Raw genomic sequence first — 13,074 nt, forward strand, 5'->3', positions numbered from 1 at the left:
GACAGGAACATGAGATGGCTTAAGCCATACTGGGCCTTTTCTGGCAAGAGCACACAGGACAAGAGATACTCCAGAGAGCCCAACATGGAATCACATCATATCATAGTGCATGACTAGGTGCCTGAATCTCACCGTTGGAGTCACTCAGTGAAATTGCTGGCCAAGGGCCTAGTGACCGGACAGAGTTATATGGAAGAAAAACCCTTTAGAGTGTGTTAATTAGTGATGGGCAAGGGGAGAACGAGGGGGATGAGAGAAGTGGTGAGGATGAAAGCACTGGTGTAGACACAGAGTCCATTCCACTTGGTTGCCAGGCTCTTGCCTCTGGCTGTGACGAGTGGCACTGATTGTCTGAAGAAGTTTTCAACCATTTTGAAATTTCTTTGGTAAAAGGAAAACTATAGCTTTACCTCGCTAAAATAGGTAAGGGAGGAGGGTGCCCACAAGCCGGTTACAAGATGAGATTCTGAGGAACCTCCTGCCAGTGTGGGCCACCCAGGTCCCAAATTGGCCATGCTGGACTTGTAAATTATACCACTTTGAACTTTGGAAGTCCAATCCCCTCCCTCCACCCTGGGGTATTGGGCGTTCGTGAGGTCAAGAGCGCAGGGTTGGGCCTGTGCAGGAATGCCCACAAACGTGACTCTCTCCGGAACCACACAGTCATCAGGCCCACATCTCTCACCAGGTGGCTTGGATCATCCCATTAAAGGGGGTGAGCCAGTGACATCTTCCACCAGCTCTGCCTTCCAGGTTCCCCCTGGTTGCCCCGACGGCTCCAAACCCTGACCTCTGAGGGCCTGCTGCCTCCTGCCCACCAGGCTTCTGTGCCACCACTTCCCGACACCGTGCCCCTGTCCTCACGAGGCTGTACCCCGCCTTTGCTCTTGCTGCACCTTTCCTTGCAACGACCCTCATTTCCATTCTTTCAGGGACCAGGTCACATGTCTTGACATCCATCAAGTCTTATCTGAGCCCACACGCAGATGTGTGCCTGTTATAAGACCCAATGCCCCTCACATCTACGGAGGTAGCTGCCCTCCCCTGCCTCCTCCCGATGCTCGTTTGCGCATTGACGTCCATGAGCTTGGAAGAAAGGACCGCATCGTACTCTCGGTTACCAGAATAATATCTTGTGTCACATAGTAGGACATCTGTTCAGTGTTTACGTTGTAAAGTAAATGAAGGGAGGGGATGGGATTATCTGCAGGTGGAGCCTCAGAGTAGGTCACAACTTAACTGCAGAGTCGTTGGAAGACAAGAGCATCCAGAGAGATGAGCTCCGAAGTGAGTGGTTCTCAGAGTACCACATCCGAGCGGAAGCTCGGGGCTTTTGATGCCTCACACCCACTGAGAAATGATCCTGACGCACAATGGAGTGCGAGAGAATAAAGGCCTGGAAAGGCCTTCAGACAGCAGAGAGGTTTGTGCATCACACGGCAGCCAGCCCCACCAACAGTAAATGAAGGAAGGTGCTTTGTAAACACTACAGTGGTTATTAAGGAGATTATTAAACATCGTGCTGTTCATGTGTAATGAAGTTGGCTTGCATGCTAGCAAAAGCAGCGGCTATTCTGGAGCCTGGAGCTAAATAACTGCCAGGGTCTAGAACTGCTGATCCCCCAGCAGGGCAGTGACCAGCCCTCCTTAGGAGGAATTGTCTGTCACCTTACCAGAGGGCCAGAGGGCCTTTCTCTTGGTTTTGTGAGAGTTGCAGTTCTAACTGGAGGCCACAGGCGCTGGGGAACCCCCCCACACACACACACACCGAGCAGGCAGGGTTCATAATTCCTGAGGTTGGAGAAGGAAGGTGGGGTGTGGCAGGAAGGGGGAGTGAGGCAGGAGTGGGGAACAGGTGGAATGACCAGGCTGCAGGGCCAGGCTCCTACTCACAGCACCTTGTCCTCGGCCACTGACTAATTTGGGGCCACAAAGCAGCTCTCTGGGTTATGCGTTTTCTCCTGTGTTTTGACAAAATAGATTTTTGTGTGTTTGCTAACTTGCTGAGGCTGTCCAGCTGTCCGTCTGTATTCTGTAGGGACTGCTCGGAATACTAACAGGGCCCCTGCACTTGCTGAAAAAATACACCCCCTGATGCAGGGCTTGAAGCCAGAACTGACTTATCTCGGGAAAGCTCCACCCCAGAAGGCACCTCGCTAAAATCTGGTTTCCTGTTGGTCAAGGTGAATCATCTCATACAGTCCCCACATTTCTGCCATGCAAGACACGGAGCTTTATTTCAGGGGTGCTGTGGCATCCCAACCGGCCAGCCCCTCTGTAGCATTTAGTCGGGCCGCTCTGAGAAAGGGGCTGCGGCAGGTTGGAAGGCACAGTGTCACCCGCCTTTTCCCAGACTGAGGCCTGGACGCAGCATGGGACAAATTTGCCTGTGACATCCCAGCTTTTGTTGCTCTGTCATTTCCAGCTAACCAAAGGTTACAATTTCAGTCATCTTTTACTTTTTAAATTCTTTTAAAATTTTCAAAATTTTCTTATTTATTTTTAAAGATTTTATTTATTTGACAGAGAGCCTGCACACAAACAGGCTCCCCACTGAGCAGGGAGCCCGATCTGGGGCTCAATCCCAGGACCCCAGGATCATGACCTGAGCCAAAGTCAGATGCTTCACCGACTGAGCCACCCTCAGCCATCTTTTAGAATGACTTTTTCAGGGGCGCCTGGGTGGCATAGTCTGTTAAGCGTTCAACTTTTAGTTTTGGCTCAGGTCGTGATCTCAGAGTCATGAGATCTAGCCCCTCATCAGGCTCTGTGCTCAGCCGGGAGGCTACTCGAGACTGTCTCTCCCTCTCCCCCACCCCTTCCCCCCTTGTTGTGTACACTCTCTTTTGTTAAGATGTATTTATCTATTTGAGAGAGAGGGTGAGTGAGGGGAAGGGGCAGAGGCAGAGGGAAAGAGAGAAGACGACTCCTTGCTTTGCAGGGAGCCTGCCACAGGGTTCGATCTCACAACTATGAGATCAAGACCTGAGCCAAAACCAAGTCAGATGCTTAACCGACTGCACCACCCAGGTGCCCCAAGAATAACTTTTTCATTAGACAGTTGAAGAGCATAAGAATTATAAAAGTCATTCATCCATGTATCCATGAAGCATTTCTGGCCCGGCCCCCAGCCTGCTAGGGGAGGTGCAGAATTGGGCTGAAACCGGTGACATACACAAGACAAGGCAGTGTCTATAAGGTATTGATCCTGGGGCCTGCCCCTGAGTGAAGCTTGGATGCCTTCCTTGACATTCAGTGGCCAAAGACACTCTCTGGGTTCCAGGTGGGACTCTGTTTTGGTTTTATATGGGACCCAATGAATAATTTTTTGCCTCTTTTCAGTCATTTTTCAATAGATAGTTATGGTGGGAAATAAATTGGGGGAGCGGGTACAGAGTGGGGACAGGGAGCATGGTTGCAGTTTTCAGTAGGGTGGTCCAGGGAGCAAAACTCAGAAAGAAGTAGAGGAGCACCCGCAAGAGGCGCTGTGCTGGGGGAACACGTGCTGGGGCCCGAGGTGGGGCATGTCTACAGGATGTAGAAGCCAGCGAAGAGGTCGGCGTGAGGCTGGAGTGAAGGGCATGAGGATGCAGCCAGAGAAGGAGCGGGCGCAGGGTCATGGAGGGACTTACAGGCCCTCCTCCAGCTGTTACAACATATTATGTTGCCCTCTTCATTTTCATCCATATTTTGACTTTTGTTGTGCCCAACTCCAAAAAGCAGGAGATTTCACTTGTGGGGCAAAGTATGTTCCCTGTGTAAATAGCGGGTATGTACACATACGTCTGTCATCTGACACTAAGAAGATGTATGGCTAGAATCGCTCTTTCAGGGTCCTGTTCGGGTCTGGTCCATAGCAAGGAGGATGTAGATGAAGCCCTATATCTCTGTATTCCTCACGTCTAATGCCTTTTCCTTATACTGGGTGCCACTAATCTGTCCCTTACAGTGACTTCTATCATTAGCAGCACAAAAACGTCTTCATAGGGCCCGGTGCAAGCCATTTCGGCATATAAAGTGGATTAATAAGGATGGCTCAGCGTTAAGCTATGCCAGAGCCGAGTCCAAATTTTATTCCGGTACAGGGATGACTTTCTATGTGGCCTCTCTGGCTCTGGAGCTAATTTGGATGGTGAGTAGCCCCACAGGTATTTATATGTAGTGTTTGGTATTTTTACTGGGTCCTATTCTTCTCCCTTGGATCACCTAAAATGGTTAAGAATTTTCTAGTGGGATTAAGGTTGTGATCTCTGGGGAGGGGTGGGCCATCTGCTCCTGGTTATTTTTGTGTTAGCCACTTCCCCTTAAATGTATGTTCACAAATGAGCCACAGCCGTATCAGCTGGGGTCAAAGGAAGACGGATCTAGGTGCTGCTCCTGAACTTGGTCTGTGAGCCATGGCTTCCCATAGACACTCAGGTAAAGCTTCACGTTCTTTATCTTGCATCGAGCACGATTTTGTTGGGGCAGTGAATCCTCCAGCCAACTCAAAGATAACTTTTTGACGAAATGATTTCGGGCTCGTCGAAATAGTAAGTCACTCCTGGCTCGTCTGTGTTGCATCCTGCCTTCTGCTGCTGTGGCAAAGACAAGAGGCCGTTTTGGGTGGCTTGTTTTGTAAAAATCTAAACTTACTACTATAGTTCACATTTTTCAGGGCATCCTGTGAAATGACAAGAGATTGTGTGAGGGAAGATTTTTATTGGGGCAGGGGGATGTGTTAGCAGTTCTTTGTTATTTATAGGATGTGGACGTTCACCTGGACTGCTTTAAATTGAATTTAAGGTATGTTAGGAAACGTCAACTAAATATGGAGCCTGAGGGAGAAAGTCCATAATGACTCACCACGTCTTCCCTCCCCTGACTGATAGGTTAAGTCCATCTAAAGAGAAGCAACTATGATCCTCTCAATGTGGCACATGGGCTAGGAATTGTTCTTATCCGAAAAAGGGGCAAATTTTCAGAATCTTATCCGAAAAGGGGGCAAATTAGACCATCATTTCCATGAGAGTCGTCTCTTTGTTTTGTAAGCTGGCATGAAGGAAGCCCTTGGGCTGTGGCCAGACACCCCCAGGACAGGGGCTGAAGGGCTGAACAACAGACCACCTTCCCCAGAAGGCCTGGCTCTCTGAAGTCACCCTGCTGCCTGTCTCTCCTCCAGAGCCAAGAATGTCATCGTGGCTCTTTTGCCCTCTGCCTAAATAACGGTCCCCTCTCTCAGAAACAGGCACTTTTGGCCTGTCTCCCAGCTTTCAGACAAAGTAATTTGGGGTGGCAGTCTTTGGGAAAAATAGTTCTCAAATTTTTGTAACAGCTCATCAAAATATATTTTTAAAAGATTTTATTTATTTACTTGAGGGGGGGGGAGAGCACAGGAGAGGGAAAAATTGATTCCTTGCTGAGCAAAGAGCCCAATGTGGAGTTCTATCCCAGGACCCCCAAGATCATGAGCTGAAGGCAGTTCAACCACTGAGCCACACAGGCGTTTTGCCCATCAAAATTTAAATAATGAAAGTACTTTTGGAAATTTCTCTCAGGTGTTTTATTTTATTTCTTTAAAGATTATATTTATTCATGAGAGAGAGAGGCAGAGACAGGCAGAGGGAGAAGCAGGCTCCCTGTGAGGAACCCGATGTGGGACTTGATCCCAGCATCCTGGGATCACGTCCTGAGCCGAAGGCAGATGCTAAACCAGCCACCCAGGTGCCCCATCCTCAGGTGTTTTAAAACAAATGCACTACAATGGCATTCCCTGCTTTAATGAATTAATATGCAATGTCTGTCTTGTTCCCAAATGTTGAAGAGCTGTCTCTGTTTTTCCCAAAAACCCCCAGGAACCATTTTACAAACATGGTACCGCATACCTGAGATTGTGGTAATCAGCCAACATACACATTCTCTGGGTGCAGGCAAACTATTCACCTGCACCAGTTGTTCCAATGGACCTTGACCAAGCATGTGAACTGGTAGAGTAACTCCCCATTTTATTTTGATTAAATGACAGAATAGGGAAATACATTTAAAAAGTCACCTATTTACAATATACCCAACCTCTGGCTTTACTTTGCACTAAATCCGGACATGATTCTTGCTTCTATAAATCTGGAAACAAGAACTGTGACTAAATTAGGTTATTGACAGCTCTTCGATGATTCTTAAAATGAGGGGCTAGCTTTTTATATTGCATTAGAAGTTTATAGCTCTGTGAAAGTAGACAGGAGAGGAGGCCTCACAAAAAAAAAAATGCATGTTGCCCTGAAATGAGTTTTGTATGGACAAATTAGAGGTTCAGATCATTGGATCAGGATCCATTTTTAGTGACCATCCCTATACCCAGAGGACATTCCAAGGACAAGATTTTATACTTTTGTTATTGAACACTTTCAGTCTGCAAGATGATTATGTAGATTGGGTTCCTTTAACCTTAGTCTTGCAAGTTGAGGGCCCAGGTGGGGGTGTGGATGGGAGGCTGGGGGTGTGGATGGGGAGGGAAGTAAGACCATTTGTCCTGTTATGTAGCCATTAATTCCCTTTGCCAGCCACTGCCCAGTGGATCTCACACACCCAGCAGTCTTTCTGGGGTGCAGGGACAGAAAATTGAATGGTGGGGTGAGCGAGTCATCAAACTGGGTTGGGTTCTTAAAATAACTGACCAATCAGGAGACTTGGTCAAGGGTAAACCTTGAGTGTTTTATACTTCTACTGACCACCAAACAACTGCCAACTACTTGACCACAACTAGAAAAACTAAAGAACATGTGGTCTGTTGCTGCCCGATTGGAAGCACTTGTTTTCCCATGCAAAAGATGGAGGGTGCTCACCTACTGTGTGCAATGTTAAGAAGAGCTTTGTATACTGACAGAATAGTCCTGGGATGGAATCTGGCCTGGTGGAAGTTCAGTGGCACATCAGTTTTTGTTCAATTACCTCTATCCCTCTCATTACCAGACATAATCTAAACCTGTACACCACTGACCCAAAAAAGATCTATGAGCTTTTTTAAATGGAGTGTACAGGCAAAGTTGCAAATCACATTGAATCACTTCATACATGTTCTGTTTTTAAGGGAAAAAAACACTCTCCGATTTTCTATGAGATTCTATGAAAGACTACTTTTCAGCCATGACTCATGAGCTCCGTCTCATTGCAGCAAGTTAGGTATTTATTCTCAAATGTCTGACGACACCTCCAGGTGCCTTAGCAAGTCTGCCATACAAGCGTCCTATTCATCGGCTAAGGCTTCGCCCCATTTGTTGAATGTTCTCAGGAAAGCAATCTGCCCTTTCTTTGGAAGCCAATATTTATTCATGGAGTGACTAACGAACTGGTATGTTGGACTTAGCAATTAACAGACCAGAAATAACCTAGATTTCTTTTTCCATCTGGGTTGATGTTCATTGTTTATACTGTACGTTCTGCCACTCAGGGAAGCACATCGAAGAATGATTCTTTGCCCTAAGATTCACTGATTCCTTAAATCTTCCTATTTTGAGCCACTCGGGCATGAGGGGGTGGAAATGGACATTAGCAAGAAATACTGGAGAAAATCCATATAAAAACACAAGCAGAGGACGTCTGAGTGGCTCAGTGGTTGAGCATCTATCTGCCTTTGGCTCAGGGCGTGATCCTGGAGACCTGGGATCGAGTCCCACATGGGGCTCCCTGCATGGAGCCTGCTTCTCCCTCGGCCTGTGTCTCTGCCTCTCTGTGTGTGTCTCTCATGAATAAATACATAAAATTCTTTTAAAAAGGTAAGTCGATCCTTAAAAAAAAAACACAAGCAGGGTTATTGAATACAAATTGAATCTTCTCTAATGAAAGATTTACAGTTCAAAAAGAAATGTTGCAATATCACGTTTCTCCGACAGGCTGGCATCAAAAGCCAAGACTTTTTTTGAGATACTAAAGTTGATGTAGAGCACCCCCCTTTAGCATGTTGGATGTCATTCAGGAATTTTCTGAAAGAGGAAACTTGTTTATTAAGTGAAGAATGATGTGTCTTTTGAAGCAGGCACAGCAAGAGAATCAGACTACCATCTTGGAATAAATATCTAAAATGTGATCAACCAGTCACATTTCCAACTGCATTTGAACCCGCTCCATCTGTAAAGGACCAAGGGTCGGACATCAGCATGTTAGGGTGGCAGGAGCTGTGCCCTGGTTTTTAAAAACAAGTATTTGTCATAAAATGCTTTTAATGAAAGAGGTTTTAGGAGCTTCGTGGCAGTGACCTATCTCCTCCATCTGCCAATCAACAGGCACATACTGTGTGACTAGTGGAGACAGAGGCCCCGGCTCAGGTCCCCAGGACTCCTGGTGTATTTGCAAACTTCTTCTGTGCTAGAGAAGCCTCATTTCTGTCTACGAGACTCGGAGGCTAAGATTAGTCAAAGAGCTGCCACCTGAGGGCAGAGACCGACAGGAAAGGAAGTACCTTTGTATCCAGTGCTTTGTGCGATGATGGATGGGGCGCCCTTTCCCAGATAACAGCAGCGGGTCAGGGGAACCAGATCTGGAAGTTGTGGAAGGTTAGAAGGCTTTGCATTTTGTGTCCTTAGAAATGGGTTAGGGGTAAGAAAAAGAAAAAGTATCCCCTAAACGATAAATGCCTTAAGTATATGTAATTCAGTAAGATTAAGGAGAGCCCCCAAAGAAGGGGTAAAATGTGATCTTCATTTTTCTTGATTCTCTTATTTCTAACAAAGGGGAAACAAAGAGAGGTGCCAGACTTTTCTCTTCCTGTGAAGTCAGATTTTCACCGTGGCTCATGATGCTGAGCCCACGAATCAGAGCACAGGCTATCTTTTTAGGAGCCTCCATGCCTCTCAGCACTGTCCTGAGTAGCATAACTGCTCTGAAGGTGAAGAGTAACAGAATGATCTTGCCCTCACATGCCTTCATACTTGGTGCAGAATTCTGACATGGGAACTATCTCATCAGCAGGAGTGGGTACCACTCTGGCTTCCTGCTCAAGCATACGGCTGTGAAGGTTTCATATAGTTTGGGACGAAATAGTCCTAAGTTTAGAAAAAAACATGAGGTAAGCTCATTTCAGGTTGCCCAGAGTTCGACTTCAGTGGAATTATTGCGCGCGCGCACACACACACACACACACACAAAGTACTAAAGTTCACGAATTTGACCTCAGCGTTGTTAACATGCTTTAAGTGTTTCTAGCCCATTTACTTATTAGGCAATAAAGCTAGCATTCCTAGAAGGGCCTATTTTATCTTGACAACTAAGTGTTTCCACACACGTGCAAAAAGGCTTGAGTCAGCTGTGGCAATCAGCCTTAGGAGGACATGATACGCCCTTTGAAATCTGTCCATCTGGGTGCAGACTCTCAGGGTTTCAGTGTACACTGTGGAGGAATGGAAGATGACCCTGAGGTCTTCATACTACAGAAAGGAAAACTTATAATGCCTAAAAGCTAGGACTTGAAAACCCTAAGTAAGTGGCACGCTCCAACAGTGGTACCATTAACTCGGGGTGACCTGCTTAGTTTCCCTTGGCTTGGTTCAAGACCCTATGCTAGAAGAGACCACAGCATGGGGAGCAGCTGCATTGATGGGACTCCACTTTCAAACACACCCTGGGACTTGCATGATCTGCTGGTGAGCCCTGGGTTCTTTCATTGGCTGGGTGCATAGGCACCCTGAGCGTGTCGGGTTCTAGAACTCTAAAAGTAACCAGTGCCCACCTTGGCATTGGTAAAGTGACACTTTGAAAGTGTGTGGTTTTAAAGTGAGAAAGGCTTGGCAGGTGAGATCTCTCTGCCTGCTCCCCAGAGCTCCGAATACCTACACAGACCTCACTGTGCTTTCTGGTGGTGGCTGTCTGTGTGACACCAACACCTGTGTTTCTTGGTTTTGTTTTTTATTATCTTATTTATTTGTTCATGAGATGCATAGAGAGGCAGAGACATAGGCAGAGGGGGAAGCGGGCTCCATGCAGGGAGCCCGATGTGGGACTCGACCCCTGGACCCCGAGATCACAGCCTGAGCCAAAGGCAGACCCGCTCAACCACCAAGCCAGCCAGGCACCCCCCAATGCCTGTGTTTTTACAACAAAGCCAAGACTTGGAAAGAGCCTGAGGTGAAACTCCATATGGTACTTGCGCACAGAAATATTTGGAAGCCATTTTTTTCTTCGAAAGACATCAAAAAAAAAAAAAGCAATAGGAAAAGGACTGTGGCTCTGAGTTCTGTTCTAAACAGACACTTTGGTGAGGGAGGAGGGGGTTGTTCCACCCTGGTCCAGGAAGATAGGCTCTGAAGGCCTCAGGCAGCCATGATTCCTGGCCACGCAGGAAGCCAGGCTGTCTAATCTTGCAAATTCTGATTTCCTGCCAAATGGCCTTTAGGAGCCACTAATAATTGAATTTCCTGGCATTTACTGTTGCTGGAGATTGATTTGGTTTCTCTATTCTGCTCTTGATAAGAAAGTAAATTTTGGTTGGGGGCACAATTTTGGGATGGAAAAGCTAATAAGACAAGAACTTTATGTGACATGTGAACGAACAGCAAGAATGAATGAGGGGAGTGATTTTCAGTGTGCTGTCACTGTGGCGGGCACTCTTTTTCTGTCTGCGCCGATGCTGGTGGCACTTTAAAAGCTGCCTTATGTAAACTGCAGTTCAAGGAGCTAGACCTCAGTTTCAGTCTGTCTCTCCTTCTCCTCTCTAACCCAATTACGTAAGGGAACATCCCGATTTTCTTTTTGGGGAGAAAGTGCCACTAAGAACCATTCTCTGGTCTCAAGGCACCTCCAAACTGTGACACAACTGTCTTGGGCAACTGAAAATGGCACCCACTCACTTCAGTTGTTCACTGCTTGGAGATGAGGGGGTCTGTCAGAGGGCCTGCCTAGGCAGGGCTGCAGCTGGCCCAGAACATTCTGCCCATCTGTGGTGCGATGCACTTTGTCTGGAGGCTGGCTTCCGAAATGCTCCCAGTTCTGAGTGAGGGTTCACCAGCCTCGGCCGAGGCGGGCTCGGAGACGCAGGGTGTGGTTTCCTTAGCTCACTCTCTGCTATTTGGTTGCCTGTGGCAACAGGATCCAAACAACTTGGACATGTGTTTGTATAAAAAAAACTGGGAATGGGACCCAAAGTGGGAGTCTGGGGCTGCTCAGCTAGTGGAAGAGCCGCGGTGAGTACTGGGCAGCTACTCTCGTTCTGTCTCTAGATTACCCTGGGATGTTTGTTAGCACAATAGCCGTGTTTGTGAGCAGTTGGAGAAAATTCTCTCCATTCTTGTGTTTCCTGTGCAAATTAAACAATAGCTATCTATTTACCCACGTATGTTTCTCTTTCAGGGGGAACATGGAAAATGAGCGTATGTTTAAAAAAGTTGGAAGCTAATAGAAACTCACGTTTGGTACCTTTTTGGTGGCAGGATGAACAGAGTGCCTTAGTGCTAGCGATTGCAGACATGCAGTCTGCGGCCTGGGGTTGGGGGGGCCTTGGGGACAAGGGGAGTTATTTCCTGTGAAGGCAGTGGAAGGGGTTCTTGGAATGATCAGCTTAACACGTTTTAAAAGCCTTTTTCCTCCCACCCCCAACCCATCATTCGAGTTGCAGTTTTTAAAACCGCAAATGTCCTAGTTAGTAATACGTCATTGACTGTGGATCCTTGCTTGCTCGAACAGCGGGGCAACTTGATTTTGGCATGTCACAGAACAGCACATCACTGTGACCAGTGGGCATAGTTGTAGACCTTGCCAGTACCAACGGAGAATGCCATTGTTAGAAGTCCTCTCTGGCAGGACACAGCGGGTGGCTCAGCGGTTGAGTGTCTGCCTTTGGCCCAGGGCGTGATCCCGGGATGAGTCCCACATCAGGCTCCCTGCATGGAGCCTGCTTCTCTCTCTGCCCATGTCTCTGCCTCTCTCTCTCTCTCTCTTTCTCTCTCTCTCGAATAAATAAAATCTTTAAAAAAAAGTCCTCTCCGGGGTGATGGCTCAGGCCTCAGTCCGTGAACTATGTTGGATGGAACTCTCTGGGATCTGTTCGGCATTTAAAAGTGTTCTGCCAGATTTGAAGGATTAGATGGAGGCATTTTGCACAGATCCATAAGGATGGCTCACGTGGGCAGCAGGGAGCCGGGTCAGAGGCGCTGACTTCTGCAGAAGGAGGGAGTGGAGCTTGGGAGGAAGAGCCAGAGCCTGGCAGGGAGGGCCCAATCACTGCCTAGAAGGCGGATGGGGAGCCTAGCAGCGGCTCCGGGCATGCTTCCTCCTCCTCCTCCTCCTCCTCCTCCTCAGGCTTCCAAGCAGTTTGCCATCAGGAGCTGTCGCTGGCACTGAGCCCAACCTGTGTGCCCCTTTGTGTGAAACCCCCCTTCTCTTGCCTGCACCTGTTCACCTCACTGCTCGAAGCCACCCTACCTTGCCAGAAGCCCTGTGAGACCAACGCAAGCCCTGACCTGCTTGTACCCCCCACCAGACCCTGGCACCCCCCTGAAGGTGGGGGTTGGGGGGGCTGTTTCTTCCCAGGGTCCTAGTGAAGTGCCTATGGTCGGTCGTGGTGCCCGAGGCCAGCCAGGCTGGGCAGCAGCTGGCACCCGGCCTCTGGGCCCTGGTGGCATCATGCCGCCGACCCCCAGGGCCTCAGTGGCAGCACACTCCTAGCCTCCCAGGGCTCATTGGCTCTGCCTGCTTGCCCCCCGCAGGTCCCTCCAGCTACAAGGTGGGCACCATGACTGAAAAGTTCGACTGCCACTACTGCAGGGACTCCCTCCAGGGGAAGAAGTATGTGCAGAAGGACGGCCACCACTGCTGCCTGAAATGCTTTGACAAGTTCTGCGCCAATACCTGCGTGGAGTGCCGGAAGCCCATCGGGGCAGACTCCAAGGTAGGGCCGCTGGCCCCGGGTTGAGGAGTGGGAGCAGGGGGATGGGCGTACAGGTGAGGGACATCCACGCAAGGCAGGGGGGACAGGGCTGTGGCAGTAAGGGAACAGAAGCCCTGGCTTCCTGGGCCAATGCCCAGCACCTCCCCACCAGTGTGAGGCTCCCCAGGTATCCGATGCAGGACTTGCGCAGGATGGGCCTTTCTTGCTCATGTTCCTTCCTC

General features: G+C 48.5%; 1 protein-coding gene across 4 annotated transcripts in view; it reads left to right on the forward strand.

The window, feature by feature from the left end:
- The window catches only part of FHL1 (four and a half LIM domains 1), a 63,100-nt gene that overhangs the window by 45,573 nt on the left and 4,453 nt on the right, over nucleotides 1-13,074 (forward strand). Inside the window, exons 1-2 of one of the 4 annotated variants that reach the window (XM_055338548.1) lie at nucleotides 4,265-4,419; nucleotides 12,672-12,853. In XM_055338548.1, coding sequence (XP_055194523.1) covers nucleotides 4,398-4,419; nucleotides 12,672-12,853 — 204 coding nt within the window. In that variant the 5' untranslated portion in view covers nucleotides 4,265-4,397. Of the gene's footprint in view, nucleotides 1-4,264; nucleotides 4,420-11,100; nucleotides 11,151-12,671; nucleotides 12,854-13,074 lie in introns of those variants that run through there. The other 3 variants (XM_055338545.1, XM_055338547.1, XM_055338546.1) reach the window with 3 other exon arrangements.

This window comes from Nyctereutes procyonoides, unplaced genomic scaffold, assembly GCF_905146905.1.
Source record: "Nyctereutes procyonoides isolate TBG_1078 unplaced genomic scaffold, NYPRO_anot_genome, whole genome shotgun sequence".
Classification (NCBI taxonomy): Eukaryota; Metazoa; Chordata; class Mammalia; order Carnivora; family Canidae; genus Nyctereutes; species Nyctereutes procyonoides.